Raw genomic sequence first — 27,512 nt, forward strand, 5'->3', positions numbered from 1 at the left:
CCCCATGTATATACATCTACTCCCCTTCGGAATCCGATGAAAATCTACAAAAGCTGTTCGGTCCCTTGCTACGTGGTCGGTTGCTGTTGAGTCTACAGTCCAATAAGACACAGATTCAGCAAGCATTAAGCAACTACTAACATACAAGTTAGAGGGACTAAAGTGGTCAAACATTACCTTTGGCTCAGTGAAATCACGAGCAAAGTGACCTGGTTTGCCACAATTGAAACAATTCTTGTTTTTGCCTTTCTTGCTGCCGCGTTTCCCACGCTTGCGCTTGTGTCCACTAAAACTAGCTTCATTCCCCCTTTTGCCTTTATTGGGACCTTTACCTTTTCCCTTTTTACAACCAGAGTTTGATGCTCTTCGCTAATCAGCCATAAAAACCTCTTCAATAGGTTTTTCAGCGAGAAGACGATCTTCTTCAAGCTCAACATGGCGAGCGACCTCATCAAATGTCTTGATGTTGTCGTTATGGGTAAGGTTAACACGCATGTGTTCCCAAGTACTCGATAAAGAGAGAATAATAGCTTGGACTTGTTGCTCGTCAGTCATTTCATGCCCAGCAGTCCTCAATTCACTGATCATGTTGGACATGACCGTTAGATGCTGCCTCATCGTGGGATTCTGGCGCTTCTTATAACCATCAAATTTGAGGGTTAACTGATGAAGTCAGTAGTCGAGGTTCCCCCATATTGAACCTTTACAGCATCCCAAACTGCTTGAGCTGAACGGTGCTTCTCAAAGCGCAGTATTATGTCATTCTTCATGCTGCTCAACATCAATATGTGAGCCACACGATATTTGCGCTTTTAGGCTTGATATAATTCCATATCACGCCTATGCTGAGCAGTGTTCCCATGCTCAGGTTCAGCCATTGGTTGAGTGATTATTTCCAGCATGTCTTGCTCTTCTAGGAGATACTGAATCTTACGATGCCAAACATCATAGTTCTTTTCGTTCAGTTTGTCTCCTTGGTTCAAGTCAGCGACAATGCTTTTTGTTGCAGCCATTTCAACTATACAGACAAAATTGCTAACATTAGAATCTAGTACAATTTAAATTTTCAATTAATTTTGCCACTTCATTTCAAATCAATAATATTAATCTAACATATGCCACAAAAACGAATAACAATGTAAACATTCAATCAATTCCCATTAGTATAGTCTAATTAGTATTTTTGATTCAAACAAGTGCAAAATATTCTAGTTATTAGTTCATCTAATAACTCTCACTATTTAATGACATTTATATTCATGCACATTTATTGTAATTAAACAAAGAAATTACATAAAATAAACATGTCATTAATGAAAATATCCAATATGTACATCAAATACATAAATATGTATATACATAAGAAAGATGAACAAATAAAATAAATACAACATAAATCACATGCTAGGAACATAATCAGGATCCTTTTTCATGTCATCTTCATCTTCTTCGTTATGTTCACCAAGTTCGTACACCTCATACCATGGAACAAATCGAGCAGCAGAATCCAAATGATTTGCGCTACGACCAGTGAGTCGTATACCCATATTAGCATACTGACATTCCCTCTCTAGCAACAGCTCATCCGCAAGAGTTTCGAAACTCAACGTGCTCAACCTTTGCTTCAATGAGTCTCGAACTATGTTCCACTCTTCCGGTAGAGAATCAAGAACAATCTGATTTGTTGCTCGATGTAGAACTCATGAACATCCCGAATCCAGAAAACTTTCATCCAATTATACATATGATATATGTGTAGATGCATGGTGTGACTAGGATTTTTTTTATATCCCGATAAATGTATTATTTGTGCTCTTGTAGCCACTACAAACACAAATAATTAAATCACATTAACAATTAAACTTTTAACTTTTTAATTATCATATGTAGTAATTTTCTGGTTACCAACAAAAAATTCCAGAAAAATAATAGAAAAATAGAAAATATTGTTTTAATTAATATGGAAAAAAAGAATGAAAATCGGACGTTACACGCGCCCTCACGAGCCACTGCAAGATGAACGGCTTGATGAGTGGCATTGATTTACACGCACCATTGATGCGCATGGGACTGTTACGGATCGCGGGTCAACCCGATCTATAACCCGTCCGTCCGACCCGTTACTTGACCCGGTCAGTTGACTGGGCAGTAAACCGGTGCGTGAGCGCTCCGTCACACATGTGAGACACACGCGTCATCTTGTGGGGCATTTTTGGCCAAAATTTATTTCCGATCCAAATAAATACGGTGTCCCAATTTCATTTATGGTCTTATATTTACCATTACAGTATCCTAAGTTAGTGTTTGACTTTCAAACTTTAAACTCGCGACTATAATTCGTTAATAAAAGCATAAAACCAGAAAATTCAAACCAGTTTCGATTCAAATTTTTGAAAAATCATATCAATTCAAATAGTTCTCCAAAAATTTCATAAAAATATCCATTAGAAAGCTTGTTTCAAGAGCTTTCCAACCATACCAAACTCGTTCATAGCAAAATTATATATGATACTCGATTTTGAACTTAAAGTTTTGGTTTTATACATGAATTTTGAATAACATAAACCTTATTTACATAATTTTCAGCCATGTATATATGTTTTAATCATGCAAATCAGATTCAATATTATAGAAACAACCTATGCTCTGATACCAATGTAGTTTTTCTAAGAAAAAGTCGAAAACTTACTGATTTCCTGATCGGTATGAATAAACGAGGATCAGTTTCTGACTTGATTACTAGAACCAAGAACTATTCCATAGTAAGAACACTTTTTATTTGCTTGTAAACTTTGATTCTACGAGATCAAAGTGTATAGAAGATTTTGACAGAGAGTTACACAAAAAGTACTCTCTCTGTACTGTGTTCTCTCTTTTTAAAGAGAGAACAACGTCAGTTACATTTTTGTAACTGACGTAGGTTACCAGCAGTTGTCTTGGAGACAACTGCTCAATAACCAACCTAACATGGCTTGGGTTGGGTTGGGTTGGGTCCTCATGGGCGGCCCATATTTAAAACCCAATTTCCAACACTAGGTCATCTACATACAATGAAACAATAATCTTCTTTCCCTTCTCTCCTTCTTTAACATACAAGGTGGATTCACTTGAACTCTTCTTAAACCCTTGATTGACAAAATAATCATCAATTATGTGTGCCAAGCTCTAGGAGCTTGCTTGAGCCCATACAGGGCCTTACTCAACTTCAGAACTTTAGATTCCTCACCTTTTTGGACAAAAACTGGAGGTTGTTGAACATAAATCTCCTCTTCCAAAACACCATTCAAGAAAGCAGATTTAACATCTAGATGATGTGAAGTCCACTTGTTTTGAGCTGCCAAGGCAAATAAAAGCCTAACTATTTCCATACGGGCTCTAGGAGTATAAGTTTCTGTATAATCCCTTCCATATTGTTGGGAATATCCCTTAGCCGCAAGTCTAGCTTTATATTTCAAGACAAAGTTATCAGGCTTCAAATTTGTTTTAAAGACCAATTTGACTCCAATTGCTTCTTTGTTGGCAGGGAGCTCCACTAGTGTCCATGTGTTATTTCTTTCAATTTGACTGAGCTCTTCTTTCATTGTTGCCACCCAACTATTGCAGGTGAAGGCTTCTCTAAGATTGGTTGGTTTCAAAGAAGTCTATTTACATGACTCATATATATGAGGAAGGTTTCTATACTTCTTGACTAGAGACTTAGAATCATAGATATCATTACGACTTCTAAACTTCTTTACTGGAGACTCAGAGTCCTCCTCACTATAATGCATGCTTTGGTATTCACTTTTCATAGGATCAGAATCAGAATCCACATAAATGTTATCAACATCATTCCCAATAGTATCATCAGATGTATTACTATTTTGCATATCATCAGAGTCAATAGATGGTGAAGAGGCATGAATGATCTCCTACTTATCCCAATCCTAGAAAGAACCTTTATCAACTTCTATCTCTCTAGAAACAACAAGTCTTTTGGTTTTCAAATTGTATATCCTGTAGCCCTTTGATTTGGTGTTGTATTCCATAAATATACCTGTCTCACATTTTTTGTCAAGTTTTTTCCTTTTAGCATCAGGAACATGTATGTAGCAGAGGCTACCAAAAACTTTGAGATACTTTGTAGAATGTTTCATACTTGACCAAGCTTCTAAAGATGTCATGCCCTTCACAACAGTGGTAGGACACCTGTTCAGCAAGTAAACAACATATTTACAGCTTCACCCCAGAGCCATTTGGGGAGTTTATTCCCTGCTAGCAAGGTTCTGGCCATTTCTATAGTTGTTCTGTTTTTCCTCTCGGAGATTCTATTTTGTTTTGGAGCAAAGCCCATAGTGAGTTGATGGTGAATACAATTTGATTCACAGAACCTATCAATCTCTCTGGAAGTGAATTCACAACCCCTATCACTCCTAAGAGTTTTCATCTTCTTACTTGATTGTTTTTCAACAAAAGACTGAATACTTCAGACTTCTCTTTCAAAAAATATACTCAAGTCATTCGAGAAAAATCATCAATGAACAATTAAAAATACTTGTTACCCTCAGTGTTAGAAGTGTGCATAGGCACATAGACTTTATGAAAAGATTCTTGTCATTATGAAAAGATTTCCTTCTTTGTTTCCCTTCTAAGCAACTGCTGAGCATGAGTGTAGAAACATAAAATTTTGGGAGATCGGAAACAAGGCTTAAATCATGCATCTTCTTTATATTCAAAAAACTTAAGTGACCACCCAACCTTTGGTGCCACAACTGAGACTCAGCACCAAAGACTCTTAAAGCAAGTTTTCTACTGAAAGGACTCTGGCAAGGAAAAATCCAACTGGAAACTCCTCTTCCTTTGCATTTGAACAACAACAACGTGATTATTTTTGCTTCCATCCATTCTCTTACAAGAAGTACCCTCAACCTCATCTGATATGCACTCTCAACGGCACCAATATTCAGACCCTCTATCTTCACATGCGTTTCATGGGCCTCCAGGGATCCAATCAGATTGCCCACAGTCATATTTTTCAGGTCTTTTGTTTCTTCAATCTTTGTGACTATGTTCTTATATTTTGGTGTTAGACTAATCAAAATTTTCTCAATAACCCTTTTGTCAGGCATTTCTTCACCCTATATTCTCAATCGATTTACAACATCCATAACACGGGTATAATAATCCTTAATGAGCTTCCCCTCCTTCATCATCAAACTCATTAATTATCTACGAAGACTATGAATTTTTACAACACGTACCTTAGAATGCCCTTGATACTCAGTGCTCAAGACATTCAAGGCTTTCTTGGCGTAGATGGAATTTGATATTCTAGGAAATATAACCTTAGCCACGATAGTCTGAACGGTCAGCAATGCTGTATTATCTTTTTCAATCTCCTTTTTCACTTTTTGGTCATCGATAACTCCTTTACCAGAGGCATCCTTCTTCGAGCTTGTCGCTGCAGCAGTGTCAGTAAGGCAAACTAGACACCCTACTTCAATAAAATCCCACAATCCCTTCGATTTGAAGTAAGTTCGAAGGATAATGGACCAATAATTGTACTTCTCACCAATGAAGATGGGTAGATTGCTGATATTGGGATTTGTAGGATTCGACATCATAAATTGATGGAATAACAACCAAAAATAATTTAAGACAAACTTACAATAAAACAAGGCCTAAGCCATCTTTATTCCGATACCATGATAGCATTTCAACATCCTCATACTTCATTCATATGAAAGGTAAGAACAGAGAGAGTTGTTCATAAGCTTTGTATTCAAGAGATAAAGTGGCTAAGCCCTAGACAGAACAAACTTAACCTAAAGACAAAATGACATAATATAGAAATGAGGAAAATGACAACATATTAAAGGACAGATTTAACCGATATAAAATAACATTAACACTAACAATTGATTGGGTCTGTGATTTGAGATTTGAAAAGTTGAAGGTTTTGGCTGTTGTTGCATTATGGGGAGGTGGATGGTGCAAAGTTTTCGTCTTGTTTTTCTGTGTATTATACACACTGATATGTAATTTCAATTGTTTTGAGATTTCAGTCAATAATTACATGGCTTTTTGTATTGTAGATAGTAATTTCATTGTTTTATATGTAATTACGTTATTTTATACCTGTAATTACATTATTTTTAAAAACAATGTGATTAAAAAAAACACATTAACACAATCAATTATGTAATACAATTTGCCAATTATATTATTATAGTTATTTACTAATAATGTATATGTTAAACTATCAAATTTTAATGTTTTTAAAATAAACAATGACATTTTTCATGCCATACATGTAATTACATTATTTTTAAAAATAATGTAATTTCAGTAAAAATATATAAACAATGATTTATTTTTCTTTGGAATGTGAATTTCGTCTAAGATTCATCTTTTTAAGGCTTAATTTCAATGTTTTGATAATTTCTATTATTTTTTGAAAAGCATTGTGATTCCAAATTTTTTTAATTATTTCAGATTTTTATTATATTGTTTTAAAGTTTTCAGAATTTTTTTACGTTGTTTTTTAGCATTCCAATTGCTATTACATTGTTTAAATAAAAATGGTCCAATAACACATCGACCTTGGATATTGTTTTAAAGAGGATTACATGTTGATTCTGAATATGTAATTTTTTTCAAAATCTAACATGTATTTTGAGAGATAAATAGTTTTGAATTTTCGTTTAAGAAAAGAAAAAGTTAAAATCATTGATTTCATTAGATGATGTCAGCATCTATAGGAAAAGAAATTAGATCAAAGAAGAAGGGTATTTTTGTCCCAAAAAATAAAAATTCATCCAACTTTCCATGTCACATAGTGATGTGTGAATTTCACATAGACGGAGAAGTTTTTGGGACAATATTTGTTAGGATATGTTGCACCATCGCAAGTTTAATTCGTGATTTATTAATAATTAGATTGGTCGTGACTCATGACACACAATTGAATGAGTTTTGGTGTTAAAAAAATCGTGTTAAACTAATTGATCAGACTGTTTTTAAAATATATATATATAGAATCAATCGATAACTGACCGATTGGTCGATTATTTTCATATCAAAAAATCAGGAAAAAAAAATCGATCGTAACCAACCATTTACACCCCTGCTTTTGATTTTCGAGGTCATTTCACAATTTAATGGGCTTCATCGACGTAACCCATTGTCAGCCAGTGTTATATTTGGGCTTAGCTTTGCAAAGATAAATGACCCAACAATCAGTTGGATCTAATCATGAAGTTAGGTCCAGTAGCCAATACCACAAGTGACAATTGGATAGAAAGACTTGAAACGTACATTTCTCTTGGCAATCAGCTGCAAGACTCTGAGGATATCCACTAATTCATAACTCAATAAGTAGGAACTCAAAAAACCAACAAAAATGGCTAGCCAAACAAGGATTTTCACATAATTACAAGGTAAACCTTAATTGCCGGGACAAAATATCAGTTCAGAATATTTCTTTCAGGCAGGAGTATGCTAGGAGCTTCCTCTCTGAAATTAGTTTCATCCTGTTACTTAGGCAATAATCAATAATTCTGTAACATTAAATTACTAATCATACTAACGTGAGGTGGCTCGGTTAACAATTGATTGGGTTAGGCATATCTGTGCTCAAAGTTTGATTTAAATGAGAAATATATTTCTGAATGATATTTAAAAAAATTGTCTAATTTTTACCCCAGGATTGGGCTAATTCTGGGCTCAACTTTTGAGAGCATGTTTCACCAATAATATATGGGACTATTTCAGCCTTTTATGTGACCAAGAACACGCGTGGTTAGCCAATAGAATACAACAAATAAGTTACATGGCATCTAGTGATTGGAGAGCACCTCAAGCTCAATATAATGTTTTTTGTAAGGCATATTCATGATGAGGACTATTTGCACCCTGAGTTAACTAAGATTTTTGAAAAGGGGAATGGCATAGTCTCTTTCACTGGGTCTTATCCTCAGTGGAAGAGGTCAAGTTTTTGTCTTTTCTCTATTTACTGTTCATCGATTGAACACCTGCACTTTTTATTCTCTTTTATCTTAACCTTGGGGGATGAAGGTGGGAGTTGGTGTTTAGATCTAATGGAAGAACTTGAAGAGCTTTGATCAAAATTGTCTATCACGAAGGAGAATCTCAAAATCTCGGTGGAACAAGTGGATCTACCATTCTCCACGAAGTCAATAAAAAGGGGGGTCGTAGGGAAGGTGAGTACATATAGAGGTATCTCAATGGAGGTGGTGACGCGAACCATGCTGAATGTATGGAAGATCTCGAAAAGTCCAAAATTCCAAGATCTGGGGAACAACACTTATGCTATAATCTTACATTCCGTGAGGGATGAAGAACGAGTGATGGAGGACCGACCCTGGCTTTTTGATCGAAATATGTTCATTATGAAGGAGATGGAGAGTGAGATCCCAATAAAGGAGATGCAGTTTGATAAAGAGTTGTTCTGGGTTCAGTTTCATAACCTTCCCCTGGCTGGTATGACGAGAACTCTAGGTGAAAAGATTGGTGCTACAATCAAAAAAGTGGTTGAGGTAGACTCAAATCGGGATGGACTGTGCCTGGGCCATTGTCTTTGAGTCCGCCTACATATGCCACTATCAAAATTATTGCTTCGGGGACAACTTATTCATTTCCTATCACGGTTGCTTCAACTCTAGCTGTACTATCCATCAAAAAGAGGTGTGTTCCAACCCAAAACCTTCACGAGTGCATTCTAAATTAGGTCCTTCTCAATATGGTAGTTGGCTTAGGGCAGAACCTAACTTACGAAAAATGGGGCAGAAGCCACAAAAGAGGGCAGCTTGGGGTCAAGGGAAGTTCAGTCAATGGATGGGGTGAATTTAATAGGACCATCTGATGTGCAAGTTGTAGGAGCTCCTGAGGGTACTTCTGGATCCAAGGATGTAGATAATTGCTCTGGCCAGGGAAAGAATGGGGATCATATTTCTCTTACGGCTGGAAGTTCCCATGTCATTGTGGGGATTAAGGCATATAAGATGGAGGTGTTCATATTTGATACCCAACCCCCCAAAACGGGTTTATCAGATGTTTTGGAGGGCGAATCTCATTCAACATATACAAGGGTGAATTAGACTTCTATAAAGACCACAATGGTGGATTCAGGCAAAACCAAAATTAACACGCAGATAGGGAAGGGTTCATCTAAATGAAAACGCAGGGAGGACAAATATGGTATCCAGTCTCACATGATGGAGGTGGGGGAAAAACGAGTCCTTGGTGACGAAGGGAAATAAAAAAGTCAGATCTGAGGATAGTTCAATCTTGAAGTACCAGGAAGCGGCGGAGCCTGAGGATCAACCCCCCCGAGATTTATGATTTGTTTATCTTAGAATTTTCGGGGGCTTGGTAGCCTCTGCACAATTTGGGAACTTCACCACTTGGTGAAATCTAAGTCGCCAAAGCTCTTTTTCTAATGGAAACAAAATGTTGGAAAAATAAAGTGGAGTGTTTAAGATGTAAGTTAGGGTTTGAAAATGCTTTTTCTGTTGATGCTATTGGTTGGAGGGTGGCTGGTGTTGTTTTGGCAGTCTTGTTTGGGGCTCTCTATTAAAAACTTTTCCCAACGGCATATCTTGACTTTTGTTCAACAAGGAGGTTCGAGTGTTCCTTGGTTTTTGACATATTTTTATTGGCCATCCTGAGATGAGCAAAAGGACAAAGAGTTGGGATCTTCTCGTCTCCCTTCGCTCTGAGGTGAATGTGTCCTGGTTATGTTTTGGTGATTTCAATGCTATTTTGAACTTTACAGAGAAGGTGGGAGGTAGTGGTAGAGTGGGGAACTCCTTGTGTGGTTTTTCTGAGACATTAACAAAGGTTGGACTGATCGATTTGGGTTATCGGGGGCAGCAGTTTACTTGGAGTAATAGGAGAAAAGAGGCGGGGCAATTTATATAAAAGAACGTCTGACAGAGCCATGGGAAATGTGGCTTGGATTAATATGGTAAAATCTTTTGATGTATTGAGTATGCGCACCTCCAATTCAGATCATTGCTGCCTTGTTCTCAGGTGGGGGAGAGATTTACGTGGTCACTTTTCTCGAAATCAGGCCTTTAAGTACCTACAAGTACCTACAACACTGGGGCACAAAGGCGCATTGTAAAGAGATAATTCGCTCTATTTATCTCATCAGATCAGTGTCGAGAATGAGTATAATCAAGGGGAGTTGGGGTGGCTCAGAGGTTTGTTAGAAGCAAATTGGGACAAGAAGGAGGTTATCCTTCGTCAACAATCTAAGCAGATTTGGTTTCAGAAGGGTGATAAGAATTCCAGGTTCTTTCATGCTTGTGTCAATCAAAGGCGTCAAAGAAACAGTATTGAGAAGATTAGCGATGTTGAAGGTCGCGTGTGGAAGGAACAGCTAGATATCCAAAGAGCTTTCCATGACTATTTCTCTACTCTTTTCCCCACTTCATGCCCTATGGGGTCTAATGGATATCTTCAAGGTTTTTCTTCCCTTATTTCTCAGGAAAAAAACAAAATGCTTACCAGGGATGTGTCGATGGAAGAAGTTTGGCAAGCAATGCAGCATATTGACTAGATTAAGGGCCCAGGCCCCGATGGTTTCTCTTCGAGGTTTTACAAACGTCGTTGGGATGTTGTAGGGCAAGATGTTTTTGCAGCAGTTGCTAATTTTTTCCATTCTAGTGTCCTTTCAGAGATGATAAACCTCACGCCCATTGTTCTTATACTGAAGGTGGCCCTTCCAGTTAATGTAAAAGACTTCTGACCTATTAGTCTTTGTAACGTCCTGTCGCAACCAAAATAGCGACGCGGGCGGACTTATAAAGAACAATGAAGTCGCCACCAATTGTAGGGAAAAAAAACAAAACAGAACAAAACAAAACAAAAGAACAAAAACCAAACAAAACAAGACAAATAACATTTCTTTGTGTTATACTTAAAAAAGCCCAACTTTCTTTGGCAAAACTCAAATCACTTTAGCCCAGCCCAAATCTTTACCATAATCCAAACCCATCTTCTTCTACACTACTTCTTCCTTTCTTTATTTTCACGGAAATTTTCCTCTTCCAATTTAGTTCTCCAAAGCTTTAAGTAAAACAAGAAATGAGTGCAAAAATGACTGGGGACAGATGACTATTTCACGGACCAGCAAGTGTTCAAAAACAAGAAACAAATAAATAGAAAAATTTCTTGGCTTAGGCATTTATTCCCCAAAGATAGTCTTCAAACAAATTTGTGCTAAGCCAGGGCACAAGTGGCACGATAATCTCCACTATGCGGAGACATAATCTCTCAAAGAGGAGACACCTATTTGGAGTCAAATGTTTGACAAGGAGGAAGATGAGAAAGGGAAGAACAAAAAAATACCAATGAAAAGAAGAAGAGGAAACCAAGAAAAAAAAAAATGGAGCCAAAAGAAATTTCTACCTTTCTCTTTCTTTTCTCCCTTCTATTACCCTGAACAACTCTCCTTTCTTTCTCTATTTTCTCTTCTCTCCTTCTCTTTCGGCTTTTCTCTACCTTTTCCACTCTCACGTTTTTTTCTCCATTTCTCTTACAATTGCCTCCTCTCCCTCTGTATTTTCTGTCCCCCCACCACTTTTTGACCCCAACCTCTATTTTATACCTTTGGTAGGAGACTTCTCTAGGGTTTTACGTTGTGGGCTCTTGAACGTTGTGGGCTTGAGTTTTTATGAGATGCTAAGATTTGAGCTCTTGACATAGGTTGGGTTGGGTTGGGTTGAGTTGAGTTAAATTGGGCTTTGGGTATTTTTCATTTAGGAGTTAGACTTTGTTTGGGTATTGGACTTTGGGTTTGTTTCTTTGAGAATTGGGTTTGCTTAAAATTAAATGGGACTAGACTTGTCTTTGTTAATTTTGAATTTAATTAATAGAAATTAGAGTGCACAAATTGAATCAAATAGAAATCACATAATGTATATACATGTAAAGAAGAAAGAAAAAATGACAGGACAAAATCCGGGTATTACACATCCTCTATAAGATAATCTCCAAAGTGTTGAAGAATAGGCTGAAGAATGTTTTACCGAAGGTGGTGGGGGAGAATCAGTTAGCCTTTGTCCAGGGTCGGCTTATTATAGATAATATGTTGGTAGCTTATGAATTCCTCCATAGTATAAGTACTAAGTCGAGGGGCCACACTAATTACATGGCAGTTAAACTAGACATGAGTAAAGCGTACGACAGAATGGAATGGAGCTTTGTAGAGAGGGTCTTGCATCATATGGCCATTTTCTCTCGCTGTAGGAGTTGGATAATGGCGTGTATTTCTATGGTGTCTTATGCAGTTATTGTGAATGATGTCCCGAGGGCGAGAATCCTCCCTTCGAGTGGGCTGCGTCAAGGCGATCCTCTTTCTCCCATGTTATTTGTTTTGGGCATGGAAGTGCTAAGCTTTTATTTAAATAAGGCCAAGGAAAGAAATGAATTTCGAGGGTTTCCTTTTAGGAGAGGTTCGCTACATGTTTCTCATTTATATTTTGTGGACGACAACTTTATTTTTTGGCCAAGCTACTGATAATGATTGGTTGTGCATTCGTGATCTCCTCCACATTTATGAGCTTCAATCTTTCCAGATGGTTAATGTGGATAAAACTGCCCATTTTTTCAGCAAGCGTACATCCTTGGGTGTTTGAAACAATCTGATGGCTCTTATCGGAGTAAAAGAGATAAAAGCTTACGAAACTTACTTGGGTTTACCGGCTCTAGTGGGGCATTCCAAAATGAAAGCTTTCCAATTTGATCAGGTGCGACAGAAAGTGAATAATTGGAAGCACAAATTCTTATCTTTCGTCTGGTGGGAAGTCTTGATCAAGTCGGTGTTACAAGCCATTCCGACTTACGCCATGCAAATGGTCAGATTTCCCACGTCCTTATGTAATTAGATAGACCAAGTTCTACGCTTCTTTTGGTGGGGTGGTAAAGCAGGGGAAAAAACAAGCTGGCCTGGGTCTCTTGGGATACGATTTGCATGGCAAAGGAAGTGGGTGGCTTGGGTTTTTATAGGTTTTCCTCGTTTAATGAAGCATTGCTAGCCAAACAATTATGAAGGCTCCTAAAAAATCCAAACTCTCTTGTGACCAAAATTATCAAGTTGAAATATCTTCATAATGAGCCCCTACTCACTTGTCAAATGGGGTCTCATCATCTTTTGCTTGGAAGAGTCTCTTGTCTGCCAGAGACTTGCTCACCTTGGGGCTTGGGTGGAATATTGGTTGTAATAATACCCGGATTTTGTCCGGATCAAATTTTCATTTAATATTGATTTTACATGTACACACATTATGTGATTTAAATTGATTAATTTTTTTTTACATTTTTATTTTTCTCTTCATCATACTCAAAATAAAGAATAAACAAGACCAAAGCCAAATTCATAATTAGCCCAACCTTTTTGTTCTACCCAAAGCCCCGAGGCCAAGTAAGTTTTTCTGGCCTAATGTCTAGGCTATTTTGGGCATTTTTCTGGGCAGTTTTTGTGAATTTTTTGGGCTTGTTTTGGACTGTATTTTTGGTTTATTTTGGGCCCATTTCACCACTACTTTGGTTTGTTTTATTTGTCTCCATTTGGATTTGACTTTTTTTTCTCTTTGGGCCAGCATTCATTTTATTATGTAATTTTTTATTTCTAAAATCGGGATTGCTGTTGTCCTAAGATAAAAACGGTTTTAACCACCCACTTCTAAAAACGACTTTAATCCTAAAATGGTTATCGTTAATTTCAAAAGTGGGACATTCACTTGATTTATTAAAATTCATTTATTCTTTTGTAAATGTTATTCTTGATTCTCTCCTAAAAAAGATTCATTTTTAATAAAATTACGCAAGCTCGCGTACTCCTTTTTCGAGGTATTTTGTCTCCGCATAGAAAGAGCTTTTTCAAAAAATCACTCATTTTAAAAAAAAATCAACAATATCTTGCTGCAAGCTTGCGTACTCCATCTTCGAGGGATTCTATTCCTGAGTAGACAAAGCTCTTTCAAAAAATCTCTTTTTTTGAAATTCACAAAAATACTTTCATTAGCCCTTGTTCAAGTGTTGGTAATCGCACACGCAGGTGTTGTAGGGTGTTAATACCTTCTCTACTCTCAATCGACCCACAGACCCAATTCTCAAAATGGTAGATTGGTATTTTAATATGTGACCAATTGAACCTCCAAAACAATTGGTAGCGACTTCATTATTTTTATAAGTCTGCCTGCATCACGATTTTGGTTGTGCCAACTCGCTTGTGGCCAAAATTATCAAGTTGAAATATCTTCATAATGAGTCTCTACTCACTTGTCAAATGAGGGTTTCATCATCTTTTGCTTGGAAGAGTCTCTTGTCTGCCAAGGACTTACTCACCTTGTGGCTTGGGTGGAATATTGGTGATGGTGGTTCTGTACGTCTTTGGAAGGACAATTGGTTGGGGAGTGTTCTGGTATGAAAATTTCCTACAATATGGGCTTTCAGAGGAGGACAAAGTGTGGGCCTCGGTAGATTTGGGGTCAAGCTGGTGGAATGTCCCTCTGATTAAGCTTATATTTACAAATGAGATTGATTAAGCTTATATTTACGAATGAGATTATGTCTGAAATTCTTAGTATCCCTATCTTTTCAAGGAGTAGGACTGATTAACTGCTATGATTTGGTACTAAAAAGGGTCAATATTCAGTTAAGAGTGGGTATCACAAAGCTAGATCCTTGGCTTATTAGTCTGAGGCTTCCTCTTCTACAAGGGGTCAATTGGAGCAATTATGGAGTTTGGTCTGGACAATTCAATCACATGCTTCAACTAGGGTGTTTATTTGGCGAGTTTTGCACAATGCTTTACCAGTTTATTCAATTCTACGCAAACGCCGTATTCGTAATGAGGTTTGATGTCCTTTATGCAAAAAGGAAGATGAAATGACTCAACATATCTTATGGAGTTGTGAGTTTTCTAGGGAGGTTTTTGCCAATAGCATACTAGTTATCCAGAAAATGAATGCTAACTTTCACGATTTTGAGCAAATGTGGCTGTTAGCAGTGGACATGCTATCTAGCACGAATTTAGCTATTTTTGCTACTACTCTCCATCTGATTTGGAATCGACGCAATGCCTTTATTCATGAGCACGATTTTAAGCCATCGCGGCATCTCGCATTATATGCCATCAATTATGCCTTTTTAGAATCCCTCATATCTAAATGCTTGCAATCTCAGCCCCCGCTGGCTAGCCCTGAGGTCCTAAAGGTTTCTAGTTGGCAGCCTGCTCCAAGTGGGGTTTTGAAAGTGAATTGGGATGTAGGCATTAATGATCTTCTGCAAAAATCTGGCTTTGGGGTGATTATTCACGATTCTGATGGGTATATGTTGGTGGCAAAATTTTGTTCTTGTCCAATTGCTTATTCCCCAAACGTAGCTGAGGTTGTTGCTTAACTTTCAGCCGTGCAATTTGCTTTCGATCTAGGTCTCTTTCAATTGTATCGTGGAGGGAGACTCAGCAATTATTAATGATCTCAGTTGTGAGGAAGAAAATGTTTTGGTTTGGAGTGGCGTCTTAAGGGAAATAAAGTGTTATGTTGAGGGTTATGATCTTTGCTTTTTCTCCCATGTGCTTCGTAGTGGCAATGAAGCTACACACTACTTGGCTAAGGAAGGGTTGCAAAGGGCTGGCATAAAGACGTGTATAAGGGAGGTTCCTGATTTTTTTTGCTGTCAATTATTGCTTTAGAGAAGCCAGTTTTCCACTAAGGTGTTTTTTTTGTCCCATGCTTGTCTCGGTTTCTTAGTTATGGTGGATGGTTTTTTTTTGCGTCTCTTTGGTTTATGTTTGTTTTAGTCTCAGAGTTTAATTCTCTGCTCTGTGTAGCGCTTGCCGCTATGTGTAAGTTCTGACTTACAAATTTTTTTTCAATTGAAGGATGCCCAGGATATACCTTTCCTAGTTTTTCCAAAAAAAAAAAAATATATTCCATTTTAAATAAACCTTAACAAAAAAACATAACATGTATGAGTACATCCCAATTTCAAGTTTTTTTTTTCAAATTTTACACTCTACACCCTTGCATGTGGTTCAGAAGTGCAAAGTAGGTTTGCATATGCTAGTCTTTACTCTGGCGAAGACTTCGTCGCCTTTAGGGAATGAGGGTCTGTCTCTAGGGATCACCATTTGATCCGCGAGTCTAGGCCAGCCCGACCCGATGCCTCATTCCCTAAAGGGCTTGGGCAGCCCCACTCGATGCCTCGGGCTAGCCTGAGCTCGATTGATGGGTCGGGTCCGAAGCCTGACACCTCCTACCAATTTTGACCCGACCCAAGCCCGAAGCAAACCCGACTAGACACCATACATTATTATATATATATATATATAATATATGTATATATCTACATATTATATATGTGTGTGTGTTCGCGAGCGCGTAGACAGTGTAGTTGTGCACTCTCTGCGCACACACACGCACATATATATCTATATAGAGGAATTCTCACATAAGGATTTAAAGTAAGAGTGTAAAATAAGTGTCACTTTCTAATGGTGTGGATGAGTGAGATGACAAGTGAAGTCCATTGTTTTGAGTCTCATATGTTTCAAATCAATGGTGTAAACATAGATCTTTATTTTACACCCTTATTTTAGACCCTTATGTGAGAATTCCCTTATGTGAGAATTCCTATATATATATGTGTGTATATATATTATATGTATTATATAATATATATAATACATATATATTACATATACATATATATGTATACATATATATTATATGTGCAATGTCTGTGTATATATACACATAATACATATACATATATGTAATACCTATATATTACACATATGCATATAATGATATATATAATACATATAAATATTATATAGTCAAAAGTCGAGCCCTACCCAAAGGCTTGAAGCCCGAGGCCCGTTGCAAAGACCCAATCCTTAGGGCCCGGGCCGAGCCTAGGCCTTACTTTGAAGGCCAAGCTCTGCCAGGGCCTGATTCTCAAAATCGGGCTTGAGCCGGGTTGGGTCGGCCCGGTCTGATGCCGAACCCTATCTGTCTTTGTAAGGAGAGAAGGAGGGAAACAAAATGTGATATGGTCAAGTAAGATGTTATTAGATATAATTTTTTTGAGTTGTTGGGGTGCAGTTAGTTAAGGACAATGTTTGAGACTCTCAAAATATGACCCCAAAAGATCCCATTTAATGTGGAGGGTTGGATGTAAAGTGGGTCATATATATGTATTTTTAAGGGAAAAGTATTGTAGAAGCCCCTCAACTTTATAAAACGGGTCGATTGAGTCCTCTTATATTTTTTCGGGTCATTCAAGCCCTTGTATTTTAAAGAATGGGTTCTGTTAGCCCTTTATCAGACTTACGTTAAAAAGACGCTGATTTGGCAAAAAAAAAGAAGACATGGCTTTTATTTTAAGAAATATAAATGATTTGTAATATGTAAAAAATATATGACGTGTCATTAGTGTAAAAAAATATATCAAAATACCAAACCCTAACATTCTAATCTCTTCTGCTTCATCTTCTTCTTTAAATTCAAGCCAAACGACTTTTCAGAATGGGGAATTTCTTCTTGACGCAAATGGTCGGGGTTTAGAGGCAGTTAGGAGGTGGTTCCTAAACACATGATTAACTTAATTTTATAACGCAGAGAAGCTCTGCAGGATCTCTCCAATAAAAGTTCATTGTTCAGAATCTCACTGGTGACGTTACAGCTTGCCATATCAAGGGGCGGAGTTCACTCGTTGATTTGAAGTATGAGTTGAAGTAGCAATATCAAGAGTCGACGTTCACGACGACATTTTCTCGTTGAGTCCAATACCATTCAACCATAGGAACTCCATATCTAGGTTTAGATCAAGATATGAGTTTAGAACTTTAGGTAGGAGTGCAGTACTATATAGATCTGCGTTTAGATCTCAAAAAATCCTAACTTTGAATGAGAAATTTCATCTTCTTGGTATTCTTCAATTTGGGGATTTTTTTTTTCAATCTAGTTTTCAAGATAATTTTAGTGATTCATGCCACGTGTCATAATTTTAATGGTCAATGTCATGTGTCGTCCACATCAGTAATAATAAAAAAAAAAATTGCATGTCACATATTTAACGGCCAACTCAGCACTGTTATAATGAACGGAAGTAAGCATGAGGGATTTGTTTAATCCATTCTTCAAAGTAGAGGGGCTTAAATGATCAAAAAAAATAAGAGAACTCAATCCATACGTTTTACAAAGTAGTAATTTTTCCTATTTTTAATAATGTTATTTTAATGCCAGACTGAGTCTGGGTGCAAAAAGTCGGATCCATTTTCATCGAAGATAGAACACTCTGGCCGAAGCCGAGACTGAGAGACTTACACGAGAAAGATATGGCTAGATCGTTCGCGGCTGCACTATGGACTCTGGTCCTGTTTGGAACCGTCAGTCTCATTCAGGTACTGTCTACGGTTAGTTCTATCGGTCATCTAGACTTGCTCCATCATTGGATCCAAGTTCTTAATTCGTTCCGAATAGAGAGCTTTTCTGTGGATCTGTAGCAGAAATGACAGTCGTAGCGTTTATTCTCAATTGGACACCCATACTGTTTCTAGTTTGAATCTTCGAGTGATTGACCATGTTTGAGTTTGCAAGGTGCAGTCAAAGTTGATTCTGATTTTAGATTGACTTAGGGAAACGCAAAGGTTAATTCCGATCGAAACGGAAAATACTTAAGTGTTTTTTTTTTTTTTTTCCATTCATCGCCAACGTGTGTTTATTTGTGTGTTCTACGCATAATTTAATCGTGATTGAAAGAGAAATAGTTAGGTACTTTGTTGCTTGGTGATGCGTGCGTGTTTAACGTACGTTTCCTTTTTGTTATCATTGGATGAGTTTTCTGCAGTTTTTGATGTTGATACTGATTTTAGTTGGATTAGAGAGACGCAAGTTGATTCAGATTGAAAAAGAGAAATAGTAAGGGATTCTTGCCACTCTTTTACTTTAGGAACTTAATATTTGTATGAGTTTCTGGTGGGGGGCTACTGGAGTTTGATACTGATTTTTTTTTCATTTTTTAAGCGAATTGCATGTGTGTGATTTTAAACTTCTGATAGCCCCATTTTGTATGAGGTTCACAGTGGGCATTGGGGGTTGACATTTTATACTGATTTTTATATGGACTGGAGAGACACTTCAATAAATTCAGATTGAAATGTAGATGGGAAGGGGGCAAATTTGATACTGATTTTAGTTTGGAATAGCAAAAAACACATTATGTAATTCTTACTGAAGAGCTTAATCTGTTTCTTCCTTTTGGTAAATTGTGTGTTCTCTTCAACTTTAATCAATTTTGTGCGAATTCTGGGAGGGGTGACGGTATTACTGATTTTAGTTTGGACTTGGGAGAAAATGATGTCGAAAAAGTCGTTAGTTAATTAATAATCGGAATCGGAATCTAAATCTAATTTGGTTAGGTACGTCCTGCTGATCAATATTTGTACAAGTAATTCCGTTGATTTCTGATGTTGATTTGCAAAGAGTTACATCACAGGCAAAGAAGGATGATTTGAAAGAGATTACGCATAAAGTTTACTTTGATGTTGAGATTGCTGGGAAACCTGCAGGTATGTTTTACACTTTAACTCAAAATAAATGTCAAAATTTTCCTTTTGTTTATTGGGAAGTTTAGTCCTAGACATTTTGAGCTTATGAAATCGAGATATAGGTAGCTGGTAAACAATACAATACGCACGGAAGAAATAGGGACATCCACCTATGTTTCTTACTTTTATATTTATTCCCTCATGCTTAACGCCTAAACAATCATCATTTGTTGGTTCTCAGGGCGCGTTGTCATTGGTCTTTTCGGAAAGGCTGTTCCTAAAACTGCAGGTACAGTAGCCATACCACATTCAATATACTTAGTTATCACATTTAATAATGCAAGGTTAATTTATGATGTTATTAATATCTTGATCTTCCTGTTTGCAGAAAATTTCAGGGCATTGTGCACAGGTAAACTTACCATTTTAATATCTTTTGCAAGTTTATTTCTCTTTTGATTTCATTCTTTCCATCTGCATGTTGATGCTCCACATCAACTAGCAACACCTTTTCCCCTTTTAGATGCAAGTAGAATTTATGGTATCACATCTTTTTTTGGTTCAGCATCTTTGTCTATACATGTAACTGATTGAAAGAAGAAGACAACTATCAAAATGTCTGTGCAAATCCTTTGCCTTCAAGAATGGGATGAAATAGAAAATACTATATAACTAATTTGTTTGGTTTAGGGTGGAGTTGCAATTTGATTGTATGAAATTATCTTGTAAATTTTGTATTCTTTTGCTCTTAAAAAAAGACAGTAAATGTTGTTGTTTTATATTATCCCTTATCATTTCAGGAGAGAAAGGTACTGGGACGAGTGGAAAGCCTCTTCATTTCAAGGGGAGTGCATTCCATAGAATTATTCCCAGCTTTATGATCCAAGGAGGTGATTTCACTCTTGGCGATGGAAGAGGTGGAGAATCAATATATGGTGAGAAGTTTGCTGATGAGAATTTCAACCTGAAGCATACTGGACCAGGTATGATTTTTGCAATTAACTAGCTTACTAGCTAACTTATTGCCCTGGAATTAATTCAGCAATTTCCATCCGAATTAAGTGGCTTGATGGCTTATGTTCAATTCTTTTCCCCCTCAATGCTTAGCTTATTTACTTTCAAGAGAAGAAATTATTCAAGAGTGTCAAACTACAATGAATAAACGACCTCCTTGTTCTTTGTTTAATAGGGCTTCTGTCAATGGCAAACGCTGGTCGTGATACCAATGGTTCACAATTCTTCATCACAACTGTGACCACTAGTTGGTAAGTGAAAAGGTTCTTTTGTACCTCATTTTTAATAGTATTAGCTCCCTCTGACGTACATCATCATATCCTGGATTTTCGAAGATGATTTTTTAAGGACATACTGGTGTAGGCTAGTCGGCATTTTATCCACCCTGCTGAACCTGTTGAGTGAGTTTATATTGAAATCCTCTGTGGGTGCAGAAAGCAATATCAGACCTTAATTTGGTGGCCAAATCTTGTATGTTTTACAGGTTGGATGGCAAACATGTTGTGTTCGGAAAGGTATTATCTGGAATGGACGTGGTTTACAAGATTGAAGCTGAAGGAAAACAGAATGGCCAACCCAAGAGTAAAGTCGTGATTGCTGATAGTGGCGAACTTCCCCTATAATTCCCTTACCTATCACTACAAAGTTTATCAGTTAATCTCTCTCTCTCTCTGTGTTACCATTGAGACATGTCATAATGCTTCTTTTTTTTCGCTCCTTTACCATGCAAGTAGTTCGAACAGTGCTAACTTTTCATACCTCGTTTCTGTTTGCTTCCAATGTGGGATTAGTCCCTCTCAAGAAATCAATTTCAATGAGTTTCTTAATTGTGTATCTATTAACTATTAATTAAACCTTCATGCCTATAAAACTTCATAATCCTACGAAGCCAACTTGAAAGAGGTTTCAAACAATGGTCTTCAGAGACCATCTAATTGAATTCAGTAACCACGTATCTCAAAAGTGAATATACAAAGGGTAAAACTTGAAGAGTATCCAACTGTAATGGAGAGACAAGATGAACAAGGTTGTAGCTGACTATCCATACGAGGAACAATCTTGAAATGGCATGCAAATCAACCCATTTGCCAATCTGAATTTCATTTACTTTCAGGAAAAGTAAATTTAACAGACCATCAAACATATACTTATTCAGAGTACGGAGTTTTAGGTACAAAATAAAGACAACTGGTAAGATGTAACAATTACGTACCACTGAATAATGTTGAGGGTTTGCAGAAAGAGTGAGTTATTAACGTTGGGCAAAATAAATTCAACTAAATATTATATACAACCCTACTTGTATGTTCACAACCAAACCCCGAGAGCAAAATACTTCCTTTCTCGCATACAGACAATTAAGGAAACAAAAGGCAGTGATGTGTTGATCTAAATAGCTAAACATTCTGCAAACAAAGAAAAGTTCTCCCCGGAGGAAAGGAGCCAAAATCAGCAATCTGTAAAGGTTTGCACAAAAATTTTCCTGCAATGTAGCGGGTAGAGAGTTCCCGCTTTTTAGGTTACTATTTATTATCTATCTTGGCTTAGCTTTAGAGGTAAGGCGACCTGATTTCATATCAGACATTTTGAACCTTGACTTTTTGCCCTTTGTGCTGCAAATATCATCATCAGAATTGTCATCACTGTCACCCCCAAACTTCCGGTTGCGCTTCTTCTCTGTTTTACCACAGTACACAATCTTTCTTTCATCTTTCTGTTCCACAATTTCAGATTTCTCCTTTGGCTTCCATATGAAAAGTGACCTGCAATTGTAAATGCGAAGGCAATTAAAATGGTAAAAGATTCCATTTCATACACTAACAGACGCATATAATACTTCTCCAATATCTCCAATATTTACTTTCAATAACTTATATAACAAATTGATGTTTCAGCAACAGTAGTCAGTAGATATTGCAAATCAGATCAGACAAAAAGCTAACTTCTGAAAAATCTCAGACCATAGCAGATTACCAACCAAATATTTTATCTATCCTCCTAACAAATAGCTAATAATACAAAATGGATATAAGGTCTCACATAAGTTTTAAGAAGCCCACATTGCATGGTACAAAAATACATCATCATGAGCAGCCTACAAAGCTCTAAAAGAATATCATGGAGCTTACATTACAATATCTATCATTATCATAAATATGCTGAAACAAAACAAACTAGCTGTTAAAAAATAATGGGTTGATTATGTATCTGGAAATTTCATTTCCTTCAAGTCATTGATAGCAGAACATACTAGCAAGAAAGTATAATTGGTGATTAAAACAAAAGTATCCAACCTTGAACTACCGGAAGCCAAAACATCATCTCTTGGATGCAATTTGTTGACAGGACTAATAGTGGTGATGTTTGGATCCATGACCTCAGCAACTAATTGCCCAGTGCTAAGATCAATAAAATCAATCGGATGCAAGGCGGTTCCATTATAATTTTCACTTATGTAGCGGCCAATGACTGCAAGGGACTCTGAGGGGTCCTACACCAGAAAACATCTTCGCATTTATAAAGAAAGTATTGTTTCATGGAACACATGCATTTTTTAATGGTGAAAAGGAATCACCTTTGGATCCCATTCAGCTCGAAAAGGAGTTAAATGTCGGTTAAAATCATGACTATGCACAATTTCTCGGCTTGGGGATTCCAAGTTACCGAATATTGAATCCCATACACGCAGTCGATTGTCCTGAGCAGTGGTAAGAATTTTGCTGCCAGATAAAGGAGAAAAAAAGGCAGAGTTGACAACACGTGTATGTGCAAGGCTGTAGAGGGCACATCCAGATTCTAATCGACGCATATCCCATAGACGAGCCTAAGAAAGAAGAAAGCATCTTCTGGAATGAGAACTAGCATAAAAGTCAGAAGACGAAAAGAAAGAGAAGTGTGAGCCATAGTACCAAACACAAGCAGAAACAAAAACCACTGCATTTACATCTCCTAGACAACTTTGAAAAATTTTCATCATCAAAAAAACTTCAAATAAACAACTCAATTTAAACATGCAATAATAGAATTAAGCAAATGAAGAAAACAAAGAAACTACGAAACTTACAAAATGATCATTTCCACAACTCATAAGAAGCTCAGGCTGAACAGGATTGCAATGGAGTCCTACAACCTTACTACCTTTCTTATGGATCAAAATTGCCTCCCTCGTTTTGCTGTTGGAGCGAGCATCCACCCTAATATAATATACACCATATTAAATCCTAATTCTTCAACTCGATATTTCAACAAAAATGTAACATATAGCAACATGCTTCAAGTCTTCCAACAAACTACTGCATAAGGTTGGCTATGGTAAGGGACAATTTCTTGAAGTGCAGTACGAAAGGATTACATTAATTTGTAGAACAAAGCACTAGACGCATAATTAAAGTGCCCTACAAACTGATACACTTTAAAGCATCCCTTTGCATTTTGGCACCTCTTTTCTTGTTAAGTTTTGAGTAAATTACTCCAAAGTCCAAACACTCACTACAAACAGGGAGAATTACTTACACATGGAGAAAACCAAAATTATCAGCAACAAGTACAACACCTCTCTCTGAGTTGATATCCATTCCATAAAGCATTCTCCAACTGTTTGGGCCCTACATTTAGATTACAAGAGTCTGAACAAAAGATGGAGCGGAGAAGCTCCAGGCATATGTAGGATAAAGGACATGATGCAAACAATAAATATGACCTCCAGAAGACAATTACACATCTTATCTACCTGCCATCCATCAGGGTTAAGGTTCATAAGAGATAATGCAATTCCAGTCTCCAAATCTGTGCAACTGACAGTTCCATCAGAAGATGCACCATACACCATACCATCGTTTGTGGGGTTAAATCTGTGAGTTGAAACATCATGTGCTTAATGACATAGGAAAACCGACACACAGGATACATATAAACAGTAAACATAACTTATAACTTTTACAGAGCTAGATAACTTACCGCATATTGTTAAGTATACACGAGTGTATGTTCCCATAAACTATCTTCTCAGACACTTTATCAAAATCCCACACACCAAATTGTCCTTTCTTTTACAGTGACGAAGTAAAAAGAAAAAGCGATGGCGTCAATTATCTTAAGATAAGGATGCCCTCAGCTAAACTTGAAGCCACATAGCATGTTGCATTGATAAAACTGACCTTATCCCCAGATAAAAGAATGTTGTTTTTTGTTGGATGGAACTCCAGACATGTCACCCGCCTACTATGGTATCTGATAACCGCACAATTCACTTGGTCTGGGATTATATATGCTGGCTTGACCTAATGTACATAAAACAGAGCAAATAACATCAAGCCAAACAAAATCAAATAGCCTAAAATGTGGACTTCTACTAATATCTCAAGATTAAAAAAAATAAAGGACAGGAGAGAAAAGGGAAAAACATCCAAAGATACATAATGAGCTTGCATTCAGGGCTTCATCAAACCAATGAAGGACACAAACTCTTAGAAGTCGATATTGTTCAACATATGATTATATGAATAGCAGCAGCATTGTCTATCAAAGATTGCACAATCAGTAACAAAACCAGCAAATGGCCAGGTACTATTCAAAACATAGATATTTCAGAAAGGGAGAACTCAGATACAAAACCAGAAACTATAAAAAGCCTCCTTTGCAACCTTGGATAGGTTCCACGTTCTCAAGAACTAAAAACATTACCTACATCTATAGTTGAATTGAACATGTGAGCAATATAATCGATCAAATTAAACCTAGATAGTTCACCTCGAGACAGCCATATGGCGATTAAAACTAAAATTGCATTGGTTTCAATAATATTCAGAGAAGTGATCCATAGAATAACAAACATTTACATAAAATCTCAATTGAATGATAGATTGATAACCAGAAAAACATAGAGGAAACGTGAAATACCCATATATGCACAAATGCACACACTTGTCAACCAGCAGCAAGAAGGGGGAAAAAAATGAAAAAATGGTTAATAAAAAACTTACTGGCGTGATTCTTGGTCTCAGCTGGCGCTCAAAAACATATTCCAAGGAACTAAAGGTATTTCGATGGGGTGCTGGGATAACCCCATGTTCTGTGGCCACTCTATGTGGACAACTCATTGTAGTATGACCTTAAATTCACAAAGCCCACCACCAAAACAGATAAATAACTATATCATACATAAAAAGTCACTACTCAAAAATGATAAGAGTTTATGCAAATATCAAAATCAACATAAATGTGTGCAAATTGAATTCCTAGCTTCAACCAGGCCAAGTGAGTCTAAATATCATAATTTAAATCATTACCACATGATCACATGAACGCTCAAATGCCTATCACACAATCATAGGTCACTCCACAGAAATATAATAAGTAAAATCAAAACTTAAGTATTACTAGTTTACAACAGAAATGAGGCTGGCCATTTATCAAGATCATAATATCAAGTATCCACATCTACGACCGTGGAACAAACTATTTACAAGGAAAATTTCAACTACATAACACACACGAACGATCACTAATAACAAGCATCAGAAGACTATTTGAATGGTATCAATTACCAGGCATTTTGCAAAGAAAGCAGGGTTTCATAGGGCAATCTATATATGTAGCACCCTTGAACCCCGCTTCATGTCCTGCCTTCTTACAAACCTAAAACAAAACAAAACAAAATAAGAATAAGGCAGCTGAATGAAAAGAACTAATAACTTTAATACAGAAATTCAAATGAGAAACACCTTATACGAGTGCTTACTTTACAAACTTTCTTGAGGCTAATAGTGATAAGTGCTTTCCCTTTCTTCTTCACGTCCACATCTTCCTCTTCCTTTTCCTCTCCATTTTCACTCAGCACAACAGTTTCCTCTTCCTTCGCCTCTACCTCCTCCTCCTCCTCCTCCTCCTCCTCCTCTTCTTCCGATGAGCTCTGCTCAGAGTCCGAGTTCATCTCAATTAACACTTTAGGAAACGCCAGTCTCCTCGTCTGTGGCGCCATTTCCTATCGTCTCACTACACCGAACAAGATACGTAAACCGATCGGAGCAGAGAACGGAAGGCAAAGAGTACAGGAGGGGAACAGTCACAGAGACTTATAGGAACTGAAAATTTATTAGGGCAAAAGAGGAACAACAAACCGATTTGACCTGTACGGAATCGAATTACTATACGGTCCTCGACCACTAATTTAGTTGCCTCTTGGTTTCGGCGTTACGAAATTAACTTAAGGGCATTTAGGGCATTTCGAGGCTACTTATGGCGGGAGAAGACGTGGCATATTGTTGACCGATGGACATCTCACGCGTGTCTTCGTTTCAACAGGCGAAACATTGTCTCTGAAACGGCGCCATTTTTTAATTTATTTTTCCCCTGAATCGCCCGTCCTCCTTGGTTTAGTTAATAATTTAATTACTTAATTATTCTTTTAATAAATATTATTTAAAATTATTTGCAGCCCACTTTAATTATGCCGATAATACATTTATTTTAATTTTTAATAATTTTATGAATTGTTTGTTTATTACTTATTTTAATTTGTTACAATTTAAATGCATAATACTCTAGGACGTAATTTTTCACAACAATTCTAACAATATATATGTTATCAATAAAAATACAATCAAATACTACTAAAATTTCAGACACCATATTTGTTATCATTTTCTACCAACATATACCAGACGGAGCCTTAAAGCCTGTTTGACAAGCAATTTTGGCAACAATATATGCTAGGAGCCAACCAAAGAGACATTTCTTGGCTCCAATATTGAGACAATTTTTGAACCATATTATGTTTAAAACAAAATGGTCATGAAAGGGATCATTTTATTATTTTTCCCCAATCTACCCTTAGCTTTTTATTGTGCTCCCCCAAATACGCTCATCTTCATCTACCGTCCCCTTATTAATGCAATGTTTGTTCCACAACTACCTGCTTGTTAATTTGTGG

General features: G+C 36.9%; 2 protein-coding genes across 2 annotated transcripts; one reads left to right on the forward strand and one right to left on the reverse strand.

Annotated features, from left to right (window-relative positions):
• Positions 1 to 18,261: 18,261 nt before the first annotated feature.
• Positions 18,262 to 21,415, forward strand: LOC119992251 (peptidyl-prolyl cis-trans isomerase CYP19-4-like). Its single transcript, XM_038838942.1, has 7 exons — positions 18,262 to 18,421; positions 19,516 to 19,588; positions 19,809 to 19,856; positions 19,956 to 19,979; positions 20,368 to 20,550; positions 20,757 to 20,832; positions 21,066 to 21,415. Exons 1-7 carry the CDS (start codon positions 18,356 to 18,358, stop codon positions 21,202 to 21,204), a joined length of 609 nt encoding a protein of 202 aa, XP_038694870.1. The 5' UTR covers positions 18,262 to 18,355; the 3' UTR covers positions 21,205 to 21,415.
• Positions 21,416 to 21,826: 411 nt separating this feature from the next.
• LOC119990492 (protein DAMAGED DNA-BINDING 2) lies at positions 21,827 to 26,657 on the reverse strand. The gene is made up of 11 exons (XM_038836435.1): positions 26,322 to 26,657; positions 26,128 to 26,218; positions 25,564 to 25,691; positions 24,739 to 24,861; positions 24,539 to 24,627; positions 24,312 to 24,432; positions 24,095 to 24,186; positions 23,646 to 23,775; positions 23,157 to 23,405; positions 22,876 to 23,072; positions 21,827 to 22,344 (listed from the first exon to the last, which is right to left on the reverse strand). The coding sequence occupies exons 1-11, from the start codon at positions 26,559 to 26,561 to the stop codon at positions 22,116 to 22,118; spliced, it is 1,689 nt and encodes a 562-aa protein (XP_038692363.1). The 5' UTR covers positions 26,562 to 26,657; the 3' UTR covers positions 21,827 to 22,115.
• Positions 26,658 to 27,512: the final 855 nt, after the last annotated feature.

This window comes from Tripterygium wilfordii, chromosome 22, assembly GCF_013401445.1.
Source record: "Tripterygium wilfordii isolate XIE 37 chromosome 22, ASM1340144v1, whole genome shotgun sequence".
Taxonomy (NCBI): domain Eukaryota; kingdom Viridiplantae; phylum Streptophyta; class Magnoliopsida; order Celastrales; family Celastraceae; genus Tripterygium; species Tripterygium wilfordii.

Bases quoted from the DNA above. Each gene is read 5' to 3' on its own strand.
- LOC119992251 (XM_038838942.1), top strand. From the start codon at position 18,356: ATGGCTAGATCGTTCGCGGCTGCACTATGGACTCTGGTCCTGTTTGGA. The intron at 19,857-19,955 runs GTACAGTAGCCA...TCCTGTTTGCAG, and splicing joins GGCTGTTCCTAAAACTGCAG to AAAATTTCAGGGCATTGTGC. The intron at 20,551-20,756 runs GTATGATTTTTG...TTTGTTTAATAG, and splicing joins CCTGAAGCATACTGGACCAG to GGCTTCTGTCAATGGCAAAC.
- LOC119990492 (XM_038836435.1), bottom strand. From the start codon at position 26,561: ATGGCGCCACAGACGAGGAGACTGGCGTTTCCTAAAGTGTTAATTGAG. The intron at 26,219-26,321 runs GTAAGCACTCGT...GTTTTGTTTTAG, and splicing joins GCCTCAAGAAAGTTTGTAAA to GTTTGTAAGAAGGCAGGACA. The intron at 25,692-26,127 runs GTAATTGATACC...TGTGAATTTAAG, and splicing joins CTTTCTTTGCAAAATGCCTG to GTCATACTACAATGAGTTGT.